The 20,837-nt window shown below is 38.2% G+C and overlaps 1 protein-coding gene across 4 annotated transcripts in view; it reads right to left on the bottom strand.

Moving 5' to 3' along the window:
* The window catches only part of nfx1 (nuclear transcription factor, X-box binding 1), a 102,895-nt gene that overhangs the window by 54,191 nt on the left and 27,867 nt on the right, over positions 1-20,837 (bottom strand). For all 4 annotated transcript variants that reach the window (XM_068010051.1, XM_068010061.1, XM_068010070.1 and 1 more), the window contains exons 3-9: positions 18,950-19,111; positions 18,027-18,104; positions 13,140-13,245; positions 9,985-10,056; positions 8,033-8,172; positions 5,157-5,256; positions 292-509 (exon numbers count right to left, since the gene is read on the bottom strand). In XM_068010051.1, coding sequence (XP_067866152.1) covers positions 292-509; positions 5,157-5,256; positions 8,033-8,172; positions 9,985-10,056; positions 13,140-13,245; positions 18,027-18,104; positions 18,950-19,111 — 876 coding nt within the window. The remainder of the gene's footprint in view (positions 1-291; positions 510-5,156; positions 5,257-8,032; positions 8,173-9,984; positions 10,057-13,139; positions 13,246-18,026; positions 18,105-18,949; positions 19,112-20,837) is intronic.

Below are 20,837 nucleotides of genomic sequence, written 5' to 3'. Positions count from 1 at the left end.
ATTCTATATCAGGTAATTTGCCAGTTTTTAAAAAATTATGGGAAAAAACCACAATATAATCAACATTTTAACAACCCTAATACCAAACTGCAGAGTACGATCAGTGTGCGTTATACAGATTTGTCAACCCACTTATTCATACAAAGTTGTGAAATCTAGAGTCAGAGAGATACCTTTAAAATAAATCTCAATAATCATTAGACAACATCTACAGACAATTAAAAAAAATCAATTATAATTTTTTTTTTTACTGATTTCAAAAACAAGTAATCAGCCATCTGTTCTCCTCACCATCAGAACCACAGGGCAGGGGTTTGCCACAAGTCTTCCCACATGATGGTATAGATTCGGTGCAGTTCCTACGCTCCGGGTAACCAAGCTCTAAAAGTTTGCACAAAGGAGTCTGCCCACAAGGGCAGCTGTGCACCAATTTTGGCAGGCGAGGACAGGGCTGACATGCAGATGGGTGGCACAGCTGGAGACAGTTATGGTTTCCACAGTTGAGCTTCCTAAGGGAGTGAACATATTTAGGATCCATGAAACTTTAAGGTGAACAATAGGGTGTAAAGGTCACCAATCATTAAATGTACCGACTAGTACTTGTTAACGGTCTTCAATACTGATAACTACAATGATGCCACACACATTACGGATTTAGAGATTACAGCATGGAAATTTAAATGTTTAAAATATCATTTACAATAACATAAGCTCAAAGTGACTACAGTGAAAAATTGATATGTTTGCATCCAAAAATATTGATTCTAATCATTTTGCAACACCATGTGCTACTGGATTTCGTTAAGTGAAATCTTCCATGCATGCATTACATGATTATTAAACAATATCACATTTTTGTAAATTAGGTAGCATAACAATGCAACACAGATAGAACCAATTGGGGAAGGCAAATATTTCACAAACTTAATCCTCGTGGCTGTTGAATACACAAAATATCTGGAAAAACTGTACTGAAATACTATGCTATGGATGCATCTCAACAGGAATCACAATGATGAGGGTGCACAAGCAATACTGACTACAGCTCACTTGTAAAAATGTTCAGGATACCATCTATATGATTCTTCGTCATCCATTAATGAATGCACCCCCACAAAAAATTCACAACGTCAACACTGAGTTATCACAATCGTCTTTCTTTTTAAATCAATACTTAGATCCCATGCCTTTGCTATATAAAATAAAACGTAACAGCTTAATTCTGGAATCACAGTTCACTTGCTTAGACATATTGAGGTAGAGTTTTTGCTAGGTTGTGCTGGTTTTTCCAGTGCAATTCATCCGAAATCAGGCAAACCAGCACAAAAGACCAAGGAATTTCCAGGATAAATCAGGCATCCATGACCTTTTTTTTTAAAAAAAACATTGCATTGTGCTGGAAATCGACCCCACTTACAAATTGAGTTACCAACTATGGCGAATTTCTGGTAATTGCGCCCATTTACAGCGAAGAGACTGGTAAAATTAAGTATTTTTTGATGCAAGGGCACCAATAGGCACTTTTTAAAATGTTAAAAATATTTAATTTACTACCAACGAAACTAGTAAATGGTTCCGTTTAGCTTTTTTTTTTAAATAAAGAAAAAAGTAATTTTCAGTTACATAAAATTGGGTTACCCAAAAGCGGTGGACTAGACCCATTTAAGAATTTTTATTTTCTGTGATAAACCCATTTTCAGCTGTACTAATAAAACTGCACTAGGTTACCACTCAAATACATTAAGGATTATTTTTTAAATACAAGAGAAAAAATTAGCCGGATTTTGCATTGCCAATAACAGCGATGCATTCAGCGTTCGCAAGTACTGCACGTTGGAAAGGCCTTGCAGCTTCTGGAATGCGCATAGCGCACAAATCCGGAAATTGCAGGAGGCCAAAATAGGCTACTCCCAAGGCCTTGCAACTTCAATCATTAAACCGCAGATTTAAGCGGCAGGTGTGGAACATATAAGAATTTGGGCTAATTGCCTACCAACACCAAACCATTCACACAGAAAAGATTTAGGGCTATTATTTCCAGGCATTAAGGAGCTTCCTCTCATTTTGCAAATACTCAGTGAGGTGCCTGCACTGGTGGGGATCTTTGAAATGTCAAAATATTACATGAATCCATTTTAAGAATTGTTACAAAAGGTTTTATTTTTGTACTAAAATCTTGGATTTCCATGTGTTTCAAAAAAAAACTGAAAAAAGAATTTTCAGTAGACTTGAACACCTGCAAATAGCTGGAAATTTTGGATGTTGATGCTGTATGCAAGAATAAGGGAAGCAAGCAGTTTCATGGAAACAGCAAGGGATTTTGACCTCGAGTGACAGAGGAGCCACTGTGTCGGGTCATGTGATCAGCTCAGGAAGGTTTTTTCCACTTTGGACACTTTCAAAAAACCAGTGAGTTGGACAAAGAGTAGGCATTTGAAATCTTTGTTTTGACCTGCCTGGAGCAAGAGAGGAAGACGCAGAAAGGTGTTAGCTCTCTGTAAAGGAATCCCACATCTCGAGAAGAAACCCTGCATTTGAAAGATGGCCCATTCATATTGCCTCCAGTCTCTGAAGAATTGCTGCCTCAAGTGGTTCCTGTTGCCTCCTATGTTTTGGAAAAGCCTGAAATCTCAAGAAAGCTTCTACTGCTGCTTTAAAAACCCAAACAAACTTGTTGCTACATCCTTTGCAAAAAGACCTTTGTGACACCTGCTGCAGACAAATTGCCTTGAACGCCTACCCATCAAAGACTGTTCATCAACCTTGCCTGGAGATTTTGAGTAGCACCCAATTACCTGACTCTGGGACACCTAACCGTAACAAACATCCCACCAGAACATAAACTCAAACATTTTATTTTTTTCCTTTTTATTCCTAAAAAACAGCTGTGAACGAAAAATCCTTTTCCCTTGTTAATCGTTTTTTTTGAATGTATGTGGCTGCACGCATGAGGGCTAAGGAAATAAGGAGTTATATGGATTAGTTAGTAGTTAAGACCTAATATTTATTTTCTAATAAATAGTTAGTGTTGCTGTTCTTTAAAGAAACCTAGCTTGGTGTGCTTTACTTTGGGGGATAAATAAAGTGTTTAATTTGGCTATTCTTCAGTAGGTGGGAAGCTTTATTTGATATGCTGTGACCTGTGGAGCAAAGGGACTGAATTGACAGTGCATTACTCCCGCCTTGATCTTAACAGAATATTCTGTTGACATTTTAAATATTTTAACAAGATTCATCAGGCTTTTTCATTTGTTTAAAAAGTCATTTACATTTAAACAATCAGATAAATCTGGTTAAAAGGTCAACATGAAAACTTCAAAAAGGTCTGATAAATCTTACATTAAAGACTGATAAATTGTTCAAATGTCAGATCTATGACTTTTTAAGCATGATCTTACAGACTTTTCAAATGTTTCAATGTATATCACTTCAAAAGGATTTATCGGACTTCCTCAAAATTTGTATGCAACGATTCTGATCAAAACTAGTGCACTTTTAAAAACTTTCAATTTTTAATTTTGTAAAATGATTCATGTCAAAAAATCTGATGCAATCCTTTATTCCAATGCCTTTTTACTGCAGCAGTATGGATTATACAGACTTTGTGCTTCAGTGACTGGAAGCCATGCCCACAACAATTTGCCATTTTCACCTGCGCTACACAGCGTTGCTGGGCCTTGCTGAAGTGGACACCAGGAGCGAATCCTCCTTCCTTCAAACCCAAATTCTCGTTGTGGGGATCGCAGTTGGCAGGTGTGTAGCTTGATTCGAGGTCCGTAGCGAGCGCCACTGACTGCAAAATCTGGGCTATTATGTTCTAAAATACTGCCCAAACATGTTGGGTCATGAAAAATTTTACATTTGTGATTAGGCAAATGAGTTTGAGCAGAAACTTGAACCATAAAAATCAATTTGGAAAATCAGTGCAACTTTTAAGCACAATTTGCGCTAGTATTGTCAATTACGTCCAAAGTGGAAACTATAGTCTATTATAACATTTTGCACCTCATGTACACTGTATCTATCATCTAACTCATGAACAACTTCCTTGCTCATCACTGGTCAAGTGTTTAAGTCTGTTTTTCTTCCTAACAAATAGTAAATTACCAAATCATATTTCACAAAAACCGAACTCCCAAGTTCAATTTTCGCCACAATCAAATTCCATTAAAAATTCTGATGCAACCTGCATGGTCATAATTTCCCTCGTGCGTTTTGTAATCTATGCTTTTTGTAATCTGTGCTTTTCTTTTGCCTCTCCCAGGAAAACAGGTTGCACTAGGATCATGTTGCCTAGTTGCAACACATCCGAATGAGACAGACCCAATGGAATGGCTGTTTTTTCGCTTGACCATTATTTTTGTAAATTTATACATTCGTAACACTCACAAAAAACATCACACACACTTCTTCCCACAGTTCACAGTGCAGTACCACATTCAGAGGCATGATGCAAACACAAAATGTGTAAGAATTCTACCTCCTTACTATGTAAAAGATTAGAATTCCCTGAAATCATACAAAACACATGCTCCTGCAATCTGGGTAATTTTGCAAGTGCCCACTCATTGAGAAGGTAAAACAAATGAGTAACAAAGAGAAGAAAAAGAGAAAAGCAAAGCAGATCAAGCAACACTGAAATAAAGGGCACATCTTTGAAAACTTACCAATATCCTAAGCGAGAGGGCAGCAAAAGGCTATAAGAATTAACTGACTAATCCAAGCTCCAAAAACTTTGCAAAACACTGAGATAATGAACAATATGTACAACTACAATCCTCCTCCAATGAAGAAACTTTCTACTTTGTTTCAGGTAGAGATTGGGTTGGTTTGAAAATACATCCATTCTGTGAGGGAGAAAAAAAAAATGGGTGGGTACTGGACACACCAGGAGGCTTTTTAATTCAATTGCACTTTAAAGCAAGGCGGTGGAGGGGGGGGGGGGGTGTGGAAAGAGAGATATCGACAGAGAATTGGAAACAAGAAAATACTGAAAGGATGACAGAGACTCAACCAAGAGAATGACAAGAAATACTGGGGGAGGCGGCAGTAGTAAACACACACAGTATATTCTCTGACTCACTGCAAGTGCCATCTTAGGGTGATCTACTATGCTAGGTAAAAAGATTACAGCATACATCTGTGTTGCAATTTACCTGTCACAAGGTTTCTGACAAGAAAAGTAGCCGATGCCATCATATTCTTCTTTATCTGTTCCACAGAGAACTTCTCGAATAGTATCTCCACAGTAGCAGGCTAGAAAGGAGGCAAATTAACAATGATTTAAATACTTGGTGACGTGATAATTCATATAGTTTTTCTACCCTGCAAATTAATCATGTTACTGGATTACTGTATTTCAGCAGTTTCACAGTGCAGAAGAAAGGTTAAAAAGAGCTAAAGAATCAAGTTACATCACATCTACAATACAGAAAGAGACAAGTTGGATCAAATTGCCTATGTCAGCGTTAATGCTCCACGCAAGCCTCCTCCCACTCCTCTTCATCTCACCCCATCAGCATATTCTTCTATTCCTTTCTCCTTTATGTGCTAACCATCACCTTCTCAAGGCAATTAGGGATGGACAATAAATGCTAGCTTTGCCAGCGACGCTCACATCCCATGAACAAGTATATTAAAAAAAACTAGCTTCCCATTAAATGCTTATCTATGTTATTTGCCTCAATCACACCTTGTGGTAGCACACTGCATATTTATACCACTCTTTGGATAAAGATTCTCCTGAATTCCCTATAGGATTTATTTGTCACTTTCTCATAGTGGAAACATTTTTCTACCCTATTAAATCCTGTCATTTTAAAGCCCTCTATCAGGCCAGCCCTTAGCCTTCTCTTTCCAAGAGAAAGGAGTCCCAGGCTGTTCAGCCTTTCCTGATAAGTGCATTCTCTCAGTTGTGATATCATCCTTGAGAGTTTTTTTTACATCTTCAACGTCTCTATAATTATTTTTATAACATGGAGACCAGAACTGTACACAGCACTTCAAGTTCAGTCTGGCCAAGGTTCGATAAAAGTTTAACACAACTTCTTTGCTTTTCAATTCTACCCTTCTAGAAATGAACCCCAGTGTTTTTAAAAAAAAAAAACTAGCTTTATTAACCTGTCTTGCTGTTTTAGTGATTTGAATATCCGGACCCCTAGATCCCTTTGCTCCTATACCCCATTTAGACTACTATCCAAGTAACATGTGGCTTCCTTATTCTTCCAACCAAAATGCACAACGCAAAATATACTGAAATTAATTTGACAATTCGAAACCATTCTGCAAGTTTATTAATGACTCATTGTATGTTGGTGCATTCTTTTATTGTATTAACAATTTGGTGACGTCTGCAAATTTTGGAATTGTACTTTCGATTCTAAATCAATGTAAACTGCAAAAAGTGGTCCCAGCACCAACCCTTGTGAAACACCACTTCCCACCTTTTGCCAGTCTGAATAGCTACCTTTAACTCCTACTGTGTTCTGTTTTGTAGCCAGCTTGCTATCCATTCTTCTACCTGTCCCATGACTCCACATGCTCTGACCTTAGTCATGCATCTATGTGATACCTTATCAAAGGCCTTTTGAAAATCCAAATTACCCCATCTACTCTTTGTTACATCTTCAAAGAATACGATTTGTCTCGTATTATCTTCCTTGCTGACTACTCGACTTTGTTTTTGGTTTCAAGATGTTTTTCTATTACATTATCACATCGTATGGTGTCAGCTGTGGCTCATTTGGTAGCACTCTCGCCTCCTAGTCACAAGGTTCTGGGTTCAAGCCCCACTACAGTGTTTGAGCACAAAAACCAAGGCTGACACTCCAGTGCAGTACCGAGGGAGCACTGCAATATCAAAGGTGCAGTCTTTCGAATGAGACATTAAACTGAGGCCCCATCTGCTGGGTTGGATGTAAAAGATCCTATGGCACTATTCTGAAGAACAGCAGGAGAGTTATTCCCAGTGTTCTGACCAATATGTATCCCTCAATCAACATCACAAAAAAGAGATTATCTGGTCATTATCAAATTGCTGTTTGTGGGCGTTTGCTGTGCGCATACTGGCTGCCACATTTCCTGCATTGTAACAGTGACTACACTTCAAAAAGTACTTCACTGGCTGTAAAGCAATTTGAAATGTCAAGTGGTTGTGAAAGACGCTATATAAATGTCTTTATTTCTTTCTTTCATTTCATTATCTTTCCCATCACTGACATTAAGCTAATGGATCCAAACTTCCCTGGACTTGTTCTAGCTCCCTTTTTCTTCCATTTCCCTTTTTAAATAGTATAGTTCTCTGGCACTATTTCCTTTTACAGGGTGTCTACTACAGAAACCTCATGGGTTTTCCACCACACAAGTACCTAACAAAAATTCACCTCCCATAACTAGTGTTAACAGAGGTATACTGTGGAAATCTTACAAAAAGAAATTATAATGCCACAAGAAATTCAATTATTGAAGTTGGTTCTAAAACCCCACTCACATTGGTAATGTATAAAACATATTTGCATTGACAGCCATTTTAATAAGCATACTGCAAATTGAGTATATTGTGCAAATGGGAATTTTTCACCTTGCTACTTTTTGAATGAACATTTAAAACGAATCTAGTGTCTAATTACTGATTAATAAATATATTGAAATCTATAACCTTAGATAGCAAATCAATACTTGCAGACAGGGTTGTGGAAATGACTATTAAAAGTATAATTTCCAGATCAAAAGATCCAAGACTCTGATAAATAGAAAGTTTGATGAGGAGTAACTTAAGATATGATCAAATTAAAATGCCAAATCAGCCTTTATAAATGTACACAAAAAATTACTTTCTGAATCAGTGACTTTCCTTTTATTCCATCAACATTGTTAATCAAGACAGAATGACACAATCTTCAAAGATTTCTGTAACTATAGCTGGCAGATTTAACTGCAATCAAATTCTCCACTGTAATAAACAGTTGCTACCTGAGAGGGTAAAAATCAGCTCATGAAAATCTACCAGCTAACAAAGACTCTGGCCACTTACCTTGCTGAACTGTAAGTGGACATGGCTGGCACTTCCCTGCATGGCATACCTGGGCACATGTATGCTTTCCACAATTCAGGAGATTATCACACACGTTATTGCAGCGAATAGCTCCAGGTTGACCACAACGAACTGACTGGCTACATAGAAGGGAAGAAATTAAAACCCTCTCAACAGGATTCAAAAATTAATTATATGGAAAATAAACAAAATCAGATTAGTTATGAAATACCTACTGAAGTTGCTTTAAAAAAAGTTTGTAAATAGTTTTAAAATTATGAATGGGTATTCGTCTCATTTCTGTACTAAGCAAGAAAAGAAATGATGAAGGCAATAAAACATTTGACTTCTTTAAACAAAGCTTGGTTCATAAGCCAGAAAATTTACTTTCAGCTCACCAACCTAGACTATTGTTTTCCCAGATTCTCTTCCTCCAAGGTGTGCTTCTAAATTCAAGGTGTCCAAAATTCTACACATTATTCCAAACGTAGCTTTACCAATGAGTTATACAATCTTTTTTGACTTATACTGAAACACACGAGATGCATCCAGTACTTGATTTCTACAGACAAATTTTTATCCCTTTTAGCACTGTAGTCAATACAGCAATAAGTGAATAGCTCTTTCAGAGAGCTGGTATAATTTCAAAAGACTGAACGGCCTTGAATGTTGGTAGTATTTAATCTTGGCTGTAATGCTCCACTTGGTTAGAAGCCTAACATTTAAAAAAGAATGGTTGCTTGGGACATGGATCAGCTGGCTAATACCCAAAGAACCATAACCATACTGTGCCATCATTTTCAGGTCAGGACATAGTGTTCGAAAGGGAAAAATGCGAAACTGTTAAAATTCTAGATTTAGGTAAGGCTGATTTCAATGTGATGAAACAAAGACTATCCACAGTAAACTGGGCAGTTCTGTTAATGGGTAAAATGACAAAAGGGAGGTGTTCAAAAAAATTGATATGATATAGAAGCACTTTATAACACCAAGGATATGAGCTGTACTTGCCAAAAAATGACTAAAGAGGTAAGCGACAACACAAAACTAGAAGAAAATGATACATAAATGCAAAAAGAGCACAGAATCTGGCAAAAGGGAAAGATACCAAGAACAGCAAAGAGTGACAAAATAGTTAAGAGCTACAAAAGGGGGTATGAAAAGAAACTTGCAAAGGACATAAAAATCATTTTCAATTATGCAATTAGGAAAAAAAAAAGTATAGAGTACAAAAGCAAGGAAGCTGTGCTAAATGTTTATAAAACACAGGTTAGATCTCAGCTGGAATATTGGGTTCAATTTTGACCATACTTTGAGAAGGATGTCAAGGCCTTCGAGAGGGTACAGAGAGTGTTGTTGCAAGAACCATACCGGAGATGAGTAACTTCAGTTACATGGAGACGTTAGAGAAATAGTTTGAGCACAGAAGGTTGTGGGAAGATTTAATATAGATGTTTTCAAAACCATTAAGGATTTTGACAGAGTACAGAACAGGAAATTGTTTCCAGTGACAGAAGGGTCACTGGAGGACACAAATTCAAGGTAACTGACAACAGAGGTAACATGAGGGGAAAAAAGTTTACACAGTGAGTTGTTGTGATCTAGCATGCAACCTGAGAAGGTGGTGGAAGTAGATTCAATAACAGCTCTCAAAATGTAATTGAATATTTTAAGGCACTATTTTTTTTTTCGAAAAAAAACAGGGCTATGAGCAAACAGCAAGGGAATGGATTAACTGAATAGCTCGATCAAAGAGCCGGCACAAACACGATGGGTTGAATGGCCTCCTTCTGTATCATTTGATTAAGTTTTTAAAAAAAGGAAAAGCACAAATTCAAGTTAATAATTTTCCTTTAATGAGTATCTTAACAGATGACATTTAAAATATTCTAAAAATTTAAAATGGACATTACAATGCTCAGAAAATGCAAGTCACCTAACTGAGTTCTTACCTTGTTCTGCCACATTCACATGCTTTTGTCACAAATGCAGGACATGATGGACACGGTCCAGGATGGCATAGGCTGGAAGGAAAGATTCTGCTTCAGAGATTCTTACTTGCAAAAAGTACAAAACTAACTTCATTCTGTTGAAAAGTAATACTTTTGGTAACTTTTGAAACACACAAAGTTAAATGTAGCTCTATTTAGTGGGGAAATGATTCATATGACACTCGTAAGTGCAACAAATAGTCCACTCAGGCTACATAAACCCTGGAGATTGTATGCAAATGTGACATGGTAAGTTAAAATCCTACCATATGGATCAAAATCATTCTTTATCAAGCTGTTTCTAATTTGATATAAATTAATCAGATTGACCTGGTCACACTGTATATATGTATAACACAAACCTGTTACTGTTAAGATTTCTGAGCTTCATTTAGCCTTCAGAGCCGATTTTCAGTCAGAGGTCAAGATTTTCAATGTAGGTTAAAACGGGGTATATTAGAAATAAAGCAAAAGTTAAAACAAATATAGGAGAATGGGCAAGAGAAGGGAACGAGGAAAAAAGGTAAGACAAGGTGAGAAGTTGAAAATGTTTTGGTTTATATTTAAAATTGTTTGTACGTGTATATTTTACTTGCGTAAAGCTAGCCTTGACATTTAACTATTTTCTTCCTCTAAACAATCTAGGATCAATGTACAAGCCAAAAAAAGTTCAGAAATTGGCCCAGGTATTCAGAGTAACCCCATCAGATAGAATAAAAAATAAATGGATTACTATCAACCAGGTGGTAAGCTTGATCAACCACATAGGTAAGCAAGGGCTATCTGGACAGAGAGGAAAGGGAATCTGATTCATTCACGATGGACTTCCACACAATGTTAGGGCCAATAACCACACTGCACTAGAATGCTAGATGATTGGACAGCTCCATTTGTTTAAATGTGGCAATTACATAACCTGGATGGATTTTTTTCCCATAGGCATTATTTTTAATGTGTTACAAAATAGCTGTGTCAATAAACTGAAAATTTAGTGGGAATCTAACAACATAAAGCACAAGACATAATTCAGTACTCACTGAAGATATTCTAAGAGTAGTTTTCTGCCACATTTTCTCAAAGAACAAAGAAAATTACAGCACAGGAACAGGCCCTTCGGCCCTCCAAGCCTGCGCCGATCCAGATCCTCTATCTAAATATGACGCCTATTTTCTAAGGGTCTGTATCTCTTTGCTTCCTGCCCATTCATGTATCTGTCTAGATACATCTTAAAAGACGCTATCGTGCCCGCGTCTACCACCTTCGCTGGCAACGCGTTCCAGGCACCCACCACCCTCTGCGTAAAGAACTTTCCACGCATATCCCCCCTAAACTTTTCCCCTTTCACTTTGAACTCGTGACCCCTAGTAATTGAATCTTGAATTCTCAAGATGGTTTATTGTTCAGAAATTCCCTCAATTCTCTCACCAGTTACGACTCAAAAGCTCTCAGTATAGTGCAGGTATTGGCGGATTGTGGCCTCTGAACATTGTTCATATCTGACTTTTTTTTTTTAAAAAGCAACTTTAACTGGTTTTATATGAATATCATTCAGAAATCTACTAACCCTGTGAAATGTTGTGAACTTGTAGCCTTAATTATTAAACACCCCATTACTCTCAAAATTGTTGTTGCAAGGGTTGGACTGGGTTCAGGACTGGCTAGCAACACTAGCAGGAATCAGTTATGTTGCTTTCCTTTTGAAATGCAATAATGTGAGGTCCGTAGAACAGCATGAGTCGGGTAAATCAGTAGGAGTGAGTGATGTTACTTCCACTTTGCCATGCAAAACTGTAACTTAAGCTGTTTATTTCTTATTTTGGGGTCTACACAAATCGTTGGAGATTGGATGGTTCATTTGCATATACGATATGAAGAAAAGTAAACACTTTACTGGTTGAATCCAATAGCACTGAATTAGCATTAGATTAAAATCTGTAAACTTTAGAAAAACACTGAGAACCCAATTCCATTCATGAGTAAAATAAAATCCACAACAATCTTCGTTTTGGAAGAACAGGAACAGAAGTATTTTAAAAAATTGGCAATATCAAAATCAGATTTTAGTGCAAGTCCAAGGGTTAAATAAAGAGAGATTACACAAGCTAGGGTTGTATTCCCTGGAATTTAGATGGTCAAGGGGTGATCGAAGTTTAAGATATTAAGGGGAAAAGATGGGGTAGATAGAGAGAAACTGTTTCCGCTGGTTGGGGAGTCTTGGACTGGGATGGGAGGTGGTGGGGTGGTCTAAACATTAGAGCCAGACTTTACAGAAGTGAAATTAGGAAACATTTCTACGCACGAACAGCGGTAGAAGTTTGGAACTCCTTCTACAAATGGCAACTGAGGCTAGATCAATTGCAAGTTTTAAAATCTAAGACTGATTGATTTTTGTTAACCAAAGGTATTAAGGGATATAGGACAAAGGCAGATATATGGAGTTAGGCCACAGATCAGCCATGATCTCATTGAATGGTGCAACAGGTTCCAGGAGCTAAATGGCCTACTCATATTCCTATGAAAGCTTTTTACAAATCTTTGACACATATCAAGACTCATTTTCAATTTTAAGATTTTCAAACTTTGCCCAGCTCAAAGTTTCTAAACAAAACAATTAAGGCATTTGCAGTAATTGACTATTATAATGACACCTCACTATGCTCACTAAGTGCCTTTATATGGTTAATCATTTCTGACAAGTGTATTAGTTGAACCGAAGCAATTTAATAGTCAAGATCGAATTTATTTATGCCCTCTTTCAAAAAAAAAATTCACTGTACTCTACCTTAGTGGAACACTCAAGTATCTCCCAATTTCTATTTTTCACAGGGGTGGGGGCGGGTCGGGTGGAGCAGGGGGTGAAGCAACCACATTGGTGGATAATTGAGGTTCCATAGTATTAAAGCCACCATAAGCAAACACAGCACTGGCCCGAGTTCAGTTACAAGTCTAAAAGGAGGTGGCTCCAGTGAAAGATGGAACTGAAACTTAGTAGTAGCATGCAGAAACTGATTTCTATTAAAAGAACGGGAGGTAATTTTATTTGGCAGTAATGTGCTCTTATGAAGGAACAACTCAAAAAAAAAACTTGTCTGGAGTATCCAAATTTTTGTGCTTACATGTTACATGAGTGAGGACAGTCGTTGCCAGATCGTTTCTTTCCACAAAGCTCTCCACAGCTGTGAGGTATTTCATTTCTGTTCCACTCTGGATTGTTAACCTTACCTTACAAGTACATAAAATAGAACATTACCGGAAGCGCCATCTTCAGTTTGCATATGAGATCTTGTGCTCTTTTCAAAAAGAGAGCATTAATAACCAGAAAATAGGTTCATTGAATCTAAAAATGGAAAATCTCAACAGTTTTGAATAAATTACAAATGCAGTAGACAGCTGAACTCCCAATATCATTGTGGCTTCTAGAAAGTTGTCGACAAGGACCCATATAAAAAAAACACTGCTTCAAACCATGGGATGTGTTTTGTAAACAAATGTGACAAAAAAAGTTAAAATAGTAAACTTGGAGCAAACAAAATAATGTACAGATTCTGTGCTGCCCATACACTAGAGGTTTTAAAAATCCAGAATAGATCCTGAGACAGAATAAATTGGATTCAGAATATAGAAAGCAGAGTACTTTTGAGAGAGGTGCAGTGTTAGACTGGAGAAATTTAGATTTATTATGCAGTCAAGCACAAGTTTTTGCCTCCACTATTCTACCTTGAAGTTCATCCACATGTTGATCACTCGTGCAAAGAATTTCTGACAGTGGTCTTAAAAGCTTTCGTTTACTAGTTTGAACTCTTGCAATTTAACTTCAAACAACATTCCAGGTTTACCTTTTCCATGCCTCTATAAGATCACCTTTCAGGCACTTCCTTTCCAAGCTGGAACATCTAACTTTCTCTGGTCCTTCCTCAAATCAGTCCTTTTATTTTAAGAGGTCAGCACCACACTCCTCACTGCAGTGTCTCCAATACTTGAATGTCTATCTTTTGTCATAGTGGCTTGAACTGCACACAGGTATTCAAGATGCAGAGCACTGTAAAGTTTGGTCACTACTTCCTCTGACTTATACTCTGTTTTGGAATGGAGTTCAACATATGATGAGTAGGCCATTTAGCCCCACAAGCCTATTCTGCCGTTAAATTAGATCATGACCAATCTGTACTTCAAATCCATTTACCCATCTCTGATCCATATTTATTGATACCCTTACCAAATAAAAAGCAGTCACTCTTAGTCTTGAAGATTTCAATTAAGCCAACATTCACAGCCATTTGAGGGAGAATTCTAGATTTCCAATACCTTTAGTGTTAAAAAGAACTTCCTGATTTCACTCCTGAATGGCCTAGCTCTAATTATAAGATTATGCCCCTTGTTCTGGATTCCCCCACCAAAGGAGATAGCTTCCCTGTGCCTACCCTATAGAATCCTTTTACCATTTTAAACATCTTAATTATATCACCCCTCAAAGTTCTAAACTCAAGGGAGTTAATTAATGCAACCCATACCTATTTTAATTTAACCCTTTAAGAATTTGCATGGTTTCTCCTTCAAGGCCAATATAGGCTTTTTGAGGCCCAAAACTGACAGTACTCCAGATGGAAGTCTGACCAAGGTTCTTTACAATTGAAGCATAATTCCCTCAATCTTGAGATAAAGACCAACATTCCATTAGCTTTTTTGGTTACCTTTTTGTACCTGTACACTAGCTTTTGGTGACACTCAAATCCCTTAGTTCTTCCATAGTTCCTAGGCTCTCGCCATTAAAAAAAAATCCAACTTATCTCTCTTGGATGCCAAGAGGATCTCACTTTCCCAGATTGAACTCCACCCGTCACAGTTTTGCCCATTCACTAATCTGTCCATGTCACTTTGTAGCTTTATGCTATTATCTACATAATTTGAGAAGAAGCTCACATGGAGCATAAACATTGGCTGACTGGCCTGCTTCTGTCCTGCAAATTCTATGTAACTTACTTTACCTCCTAACTTGATGGCATCAGAAAACTTGCAAATACAACTCTATTTATTCATCCATTCAAGTCATGGATATATATGTGAACAGCTGAGGCCCCAACACAGATCCTAAAGGAACACCACTTGTCTCATTCCACCAGAGCACATTTCCTTTACCCTTACTCATAGTCTCCTACTTCCTTCCCAACTAGCAAACCATGTCACACGGTTACCTCCAAATAGCTGTTTTTATTTTATTTTTGCTAATAATCTTGTGCTGAACTTTAAATGACTTTAGGAAGTACATATGGACAACAACCATAGACACTCCCTGTCCACCACGTTAGTGACCACCTCAAACAATTTAACTGGATTAATTGGACATGACCTACCTTTCATAAATCTATGCTGACAATCTCTGATCAGCAAATACATATCCAAGTGCTCAGTCACTCTTTCTCTGAATGGGCGGCGCAGTGGTTAGCACTGCAGCCTCACAGCTCCAGGGACCTGGGTTCGATTCTGGGTACTGCCTGTGCGGAGTTTGCAAGTTCTCCCTGTGTCTGCGTGGGTTTTCGCCGGGTGCTCCGGTTTCCTCCCACAGCCAAAGACTTGCAGGTGATAGGTAAATTGGCCATTGTAAATTGCCCCTAGCGTAGGTAGGTGGTAGGGAATATGGGATTACTATAGGGTTAGTATAAATGGGTGGTTGTTGGTCGGCACAGACTCGGTGGGCCGAAGGGCCTGTTTCAGTGCTGCATCTCTAAATAAATAAAAATAAAAATAGATACAATCTGACAGGTATATAGTTTCCTGGTTTCTCCTTCCTTAAATAATGGAGTGATAGGTACAATTTTCCAAACCGAAAGGCACAATTTCCAACCAGAGAGCGCTATGGAAAGTTATGCCAGACCCAACTGTAATTCACTCCACCTTTCCTTTAATTGCCTCGGGTGGAAACCATCAGGTTCTGGAGATTTATCAAGTGCCATTATTTCCTCAGAAAACTTATTTAAAAAATTATAAAAAATTAAATCTAATAAGTTCCTCGGGATAGACCGAATAATTACAGGCCAGTCAGTCTAACCTCAGTAGTGAGTAAATTATTGGAATCTATTCTGAGAGACAGAATAAACTGCCACTTAGAAAGGCACAGATTAATCAAGGATAGTCAGCATGGATTTGTTAAGGTAAGATCTTGTCAGGCCAACTTGATCACATTTTTTGAAGTAGTAACAAGGAAGATTGATGAGGGCAGTGCAGTTGATGTGGTCTATATGGATAGATGATTAATGGGAGAATACGGAGAGGTGTAGAGGAAGTGAGGGACCTTGGAGTGAATGTTCACAGATCCCTGAAGGTAGGAGGACAGGTCGATAAGGTGGTTCAGAAGACATATGGAATTCTTCCCTTTATGAGCTGATGTATAGAATACAAGAGCAGGGAGGTTATGCTGGAACTGTATAAATCATTGGTCAGACCACAATTTGAGTACTGTATGCAGTTCTAGTCATCTCATTACAGAAAGGATGTAATTGCACTAGAGAGGGTACAGAGCAGATTTACAAGGATGTTGCCGGGACTGGAAAAATGCAGCTATGAGGAAAGATTGGATAGGCTGCGGTTGTTCTCCTTGCAAGAGAGAAGTTTGAGGGGAGATCTGATTGAAATGTACAAAATTGTGAAGGGCCTGGATAGAGTGGATGTGAAGGGCCTATTTACATTAGCAGAAGGGCCAGTGGCTAGGGGGCACAGATTTTAAGTGATTGGTATAAAGATTAGAGGGGAGATGAGGAAAATGTTTTTCACCCAGAGGGGGGCCTAGACCTCTCTGCCTGAAAAGATAATAGAGGCAGAAACCCTCAACTCATTCAAAAGGAGTCTGGATATGCACCTCAAGTGCCGTAACCTGCAGGGCTATGGACCAAATGCTGAAAGGTGGGATTAGACTGGATGCCTTGTTTATTGGCCGGCGCAGACACAATGGGCCAAGTGGCCTCTTTCAATTCCGTAAACTTTCTATGATTCTAAAATCTATTAGCATTTGAACCTATGATTTTAACCATAACCACATACACGCATGTTACCCAAAAAAGGTTCCAACATTTACTTAAAAATAAATTTATCAATGTCAAGAGTCCCAAAAAGCAATATGTGCAGACATCAGCTATTCTGTTCACTTGTTGCTAAGTCATCAAGCTCCAATGTACTTCCTTTATACTGTAATGAGATTGTAAACTGAAGTCGAAGTGGATTAAAAGTAAAAACAATACTGCTGCTTTTCAATCCTCATTCTCCTGCAGTAGTGAACTGGTTGCATTATAAGAGTCAGTTGACAAAGTGTAGGACAAGAACAAGTGACTGATCAAGACTTGAATAACAGGTAATCGAATATGCAGAGGCAGTATCCAGAAAATCAAAAACAGCATCAGAAGGGTGGATTAGCAAAGGGCCAAGAAAGGAGATTTTGGGTCCACAGAAGGAAGGTTTACATAAGCACAGTGAAATAATGAAGGAGTGACATAGGAGTGTTGTTGGGGGGGGGGGGGGGGGGGGGGAGGGGAAGAGAGAGAAAGGAAAAAAAGGCATGAGAGTACAATAATGAAAACATTAAATTGTGAAGTATATGCTGTTAGAGAAAAACAAGAATACATTGGTCTCATTATAGATTAGGCAGCTTTTTCTTGTAAATGTAATTTAATGCTCAGTTTCATTAGTACTGGAGTTCCCAAAGTTTGAGTTGCTGCTGTATTTTCTGAGCAATCCAATGTCCCAAAACAGTATCAGACCATAAATAAACTATTATTCCAGAGTTCACACTATTCTACAGGTGTAAATTATCATGTCTGATAAATTAAGTGCTTAATTTGCACCCCAGATCTATTTCTGAACACATCGGAATCTTCATATAAACACTAAAATTAAACTATTTACATATTTATTACATACAAGAGCCTCAAAAGAAGTTCATTTATAGACAACATTTTTAAAAGCAATTTACTGTTGAATATTTTTATGCAGTTCCACAGGCTTTCTCTACTTACCACAAAAACACATGTAAGAATTAGGGACTCGTACAGAAACGTTCTGACAAGCAGGACATCGCCAACCACCATTCCCATCTAGCACGAAAAAAAAGTTGCAATTACTTCACTCAGCATTTCTTCAGTCACAGAAAAGTTTATTCCCAGAACCTCAATACAAACTGTTAATCATAGTAAGAGAACACTAACTTAACAGCAAAGTTACTTCTCTCCAAGTATCTGACCCTTACTGACTACAAATAGCTTCTGAAAGGTTTACCATTGTTCTTTACTCTTTACAACATGTTCACCATGAGTACTAAACATGAATACAACTTGCCCAATAACAAAACTTATTCAAAATAATCCTATAAAAATATCCACGGCTGGAACTCACTGCCAGAACAGGTAGTTAAGGCAGAAACCCTCAACTCATTCAAAAAGAGTTTGGATATGCACCTCAAGTGCCATAATCTGCAGGGCTACAGACCAAATGCTGGAAGGTGGGATTAGCATGGTTGGATCATTTTTCGGCCAGCATAGACAAGGTAGGCCATGTGGCCCCTTTCTGTGCCGTAAACCTTCAATGATTTCCATCATTCTAACTTTTACTATGTTTTGTCGTTGACACGGGAGTTTCTCATGCTTCTTCTAATACATCACCTACAATCTGGTCTGTAAAACACCCTACCCTACTTAATCTCCTGAGGGGGTTGTCGGGGGGGGAGGGGGGGGGGGGCAAGAGAATGATTAACTGTATGTACAATATTTTATGAAACAAGGCAGAACTCAAATGCTGTATGTAAACTAAATGGCAAAAAAGCAACCGTAATTAAAACAAAAAATGCCACAAATTCTCATCAGGTCTGACAGCATCTGTGGAGTAAAAAAAGACAGTTAATGTTTCAGGTCCATGACCTTTTGTCAGAACTCAACAAACTAACCTTCAGCCTGAGAAGCTGGTGATCTTGCCCATTTCTTAATACAGTTCAAGTGGAACACGTGATAACAGCTTTGACAGCTCCAGACAGGCACCATGACACGGATCACCTCACAGCAAACCATACATTCATATTTCTCAGATGTAAGATGTTCAATCAGTGATCCTGACCAAAAAAAGGAAAGCTGGTTAGACCAAATAATATTGCTGGCTGCTGAAATAAAGACTGGGCCAGTGTTAGGAGACCAGACTAGAAAACAGCTAAACAGTTAATGGATTGAAAAATGCAAAATTTTAGAATATTACACTGCAATGAGTTCTACCTGCTAAACAACATAAAAGGTATGACAGATAGATGAGTGTTACCAATTGGCTTATTGGTACTAATAGCTATTTAAAAGAAAAATCAGAGGACGGACAAAAATATCAAAACATAGCTCATGGCATACTCTTAATTCACCACCTTAAATCACTCCCACCACAACGTCACAAACCCAGTAGTTTTCACGCTTCTATGTGTAGGGACGCTCTCCAAATGTAAACATAGTAGTAGTAGAGTGGTTATGGCAGTGGACAAGCAAACAGAGGTTGAGAGTTCACATCCTAGCATACAAGTAGAGACATTTATTTCAACTGAATACAGCGAATTATGGGCTGGCACCAGATAAAATAACCATGAAAGCTGCAGGTTGTTGTACAAACCCAACTGGTTTACTAACTTCCTTCAGGAAGGGGTACCATCCACCCCTACCCAGCCTGGCCTGTGTGACTCGAGGCATACACTAGATGGTTGAATCTTAATGGCCTCAGGACAAATAGGGATGGCAAACTGTGGCCATGCTGGCGTCACCCACACCTCAGAATAAATATAAAAAAAGTCAAGAAACCCTTGTATTTAAAAGACAATGTCAACAACGCAAAGATAAATGCTCTTAATTTAAAAGTGCTTGTGTTAGTTATGAGCAACAGACATAAATATACCAGCAAGTCAACAAAAACATAAAAATGAAAACAATTACAGAATTTGCAAGATGCTATGCTTACAGCACATGGTCCCTACAACACCAATGAGCAGATCTGATAAAGCCCAGGACGTTCTCTTGGCTCTATTTTAAAAGCCACTAAAATTTCAACCAAATGGCACAGTATATAACTTTTTTTTGATTAGCCGGAGACACATGCAGAAACTCATCACTTTGTCAAGCACAGAATTTGCCGTAAAGAAATAAACAATGAAATGGAGGAATTAAAATATAAAAAGTCAACTGTTCAAACAAAATCACAAGAACATGGACACTTACACTGTCAAAAAGTAGTGGCCAGGTGACCCCTCCAGCACAGCAAATCTACAAACTCATCTGCAAAGATGAGGCTTATTAACCTTGTCTGAAATAGCTCTGGGGAGAACCACTTTGAAGTCGAAAGGAGCTGTTGCATATTAATGACTCTGATCGACATGAATGGATTATCAGACAGTCTGGCTCATAGCCAAACCAAGATAAAAAAGGTGTGAAGCAGCATAACAGAATGATTCCCAATCAAACAATAGTCTTGGTTATCATATCTTGGCCTATTGTGTGGTTACAACAAGGGAGAAGGCCATGTGTCTCTTAGCAGAAACTAATGAGAGAGATTTTTTACCTTAAAAAGGTAGCTCTCTGGAGCGAGAGAGAGGGGAGATCAAGCCAACATCACAGAATGCCTGTGAGAAGGATTGAGCAGGCAAGAGAAGAAACCTGCTGACTAAGAACAGCCACCACAACAGAGACATCATCATCTTCTTTGGCCTCCTTATCTCAAGAGACAATGGGTAAGCGCCTGGAGGTGGTCAGTGGTGTGTGGAGCAGCGCCTGGAGTGGCTATAAAGGCCAATTCTGGAGTGACAGGCTCTT

The sequence above is a fragment of the Heterodontus francisci genome, chromosome 2 (genome assembly GCF_036365525.1).
Source record: "Heterodontus francisci isolate sHetFra1 chromosome 2, sHetFra1.hap1, whole genome shotgun sequence".
Lineage (NCBI taxonomy): Eukaryota > Metazoa > Chordata > Chondrichthyes > Heterodontiformes > Heterodontidae > Heterodontus > Heterodontus francisci.
The sequence above is the reverse complement of the archived record's forward strand: the minus strand, read 5'-3'. Positions and strand labels throughout refer to the sequence as shown.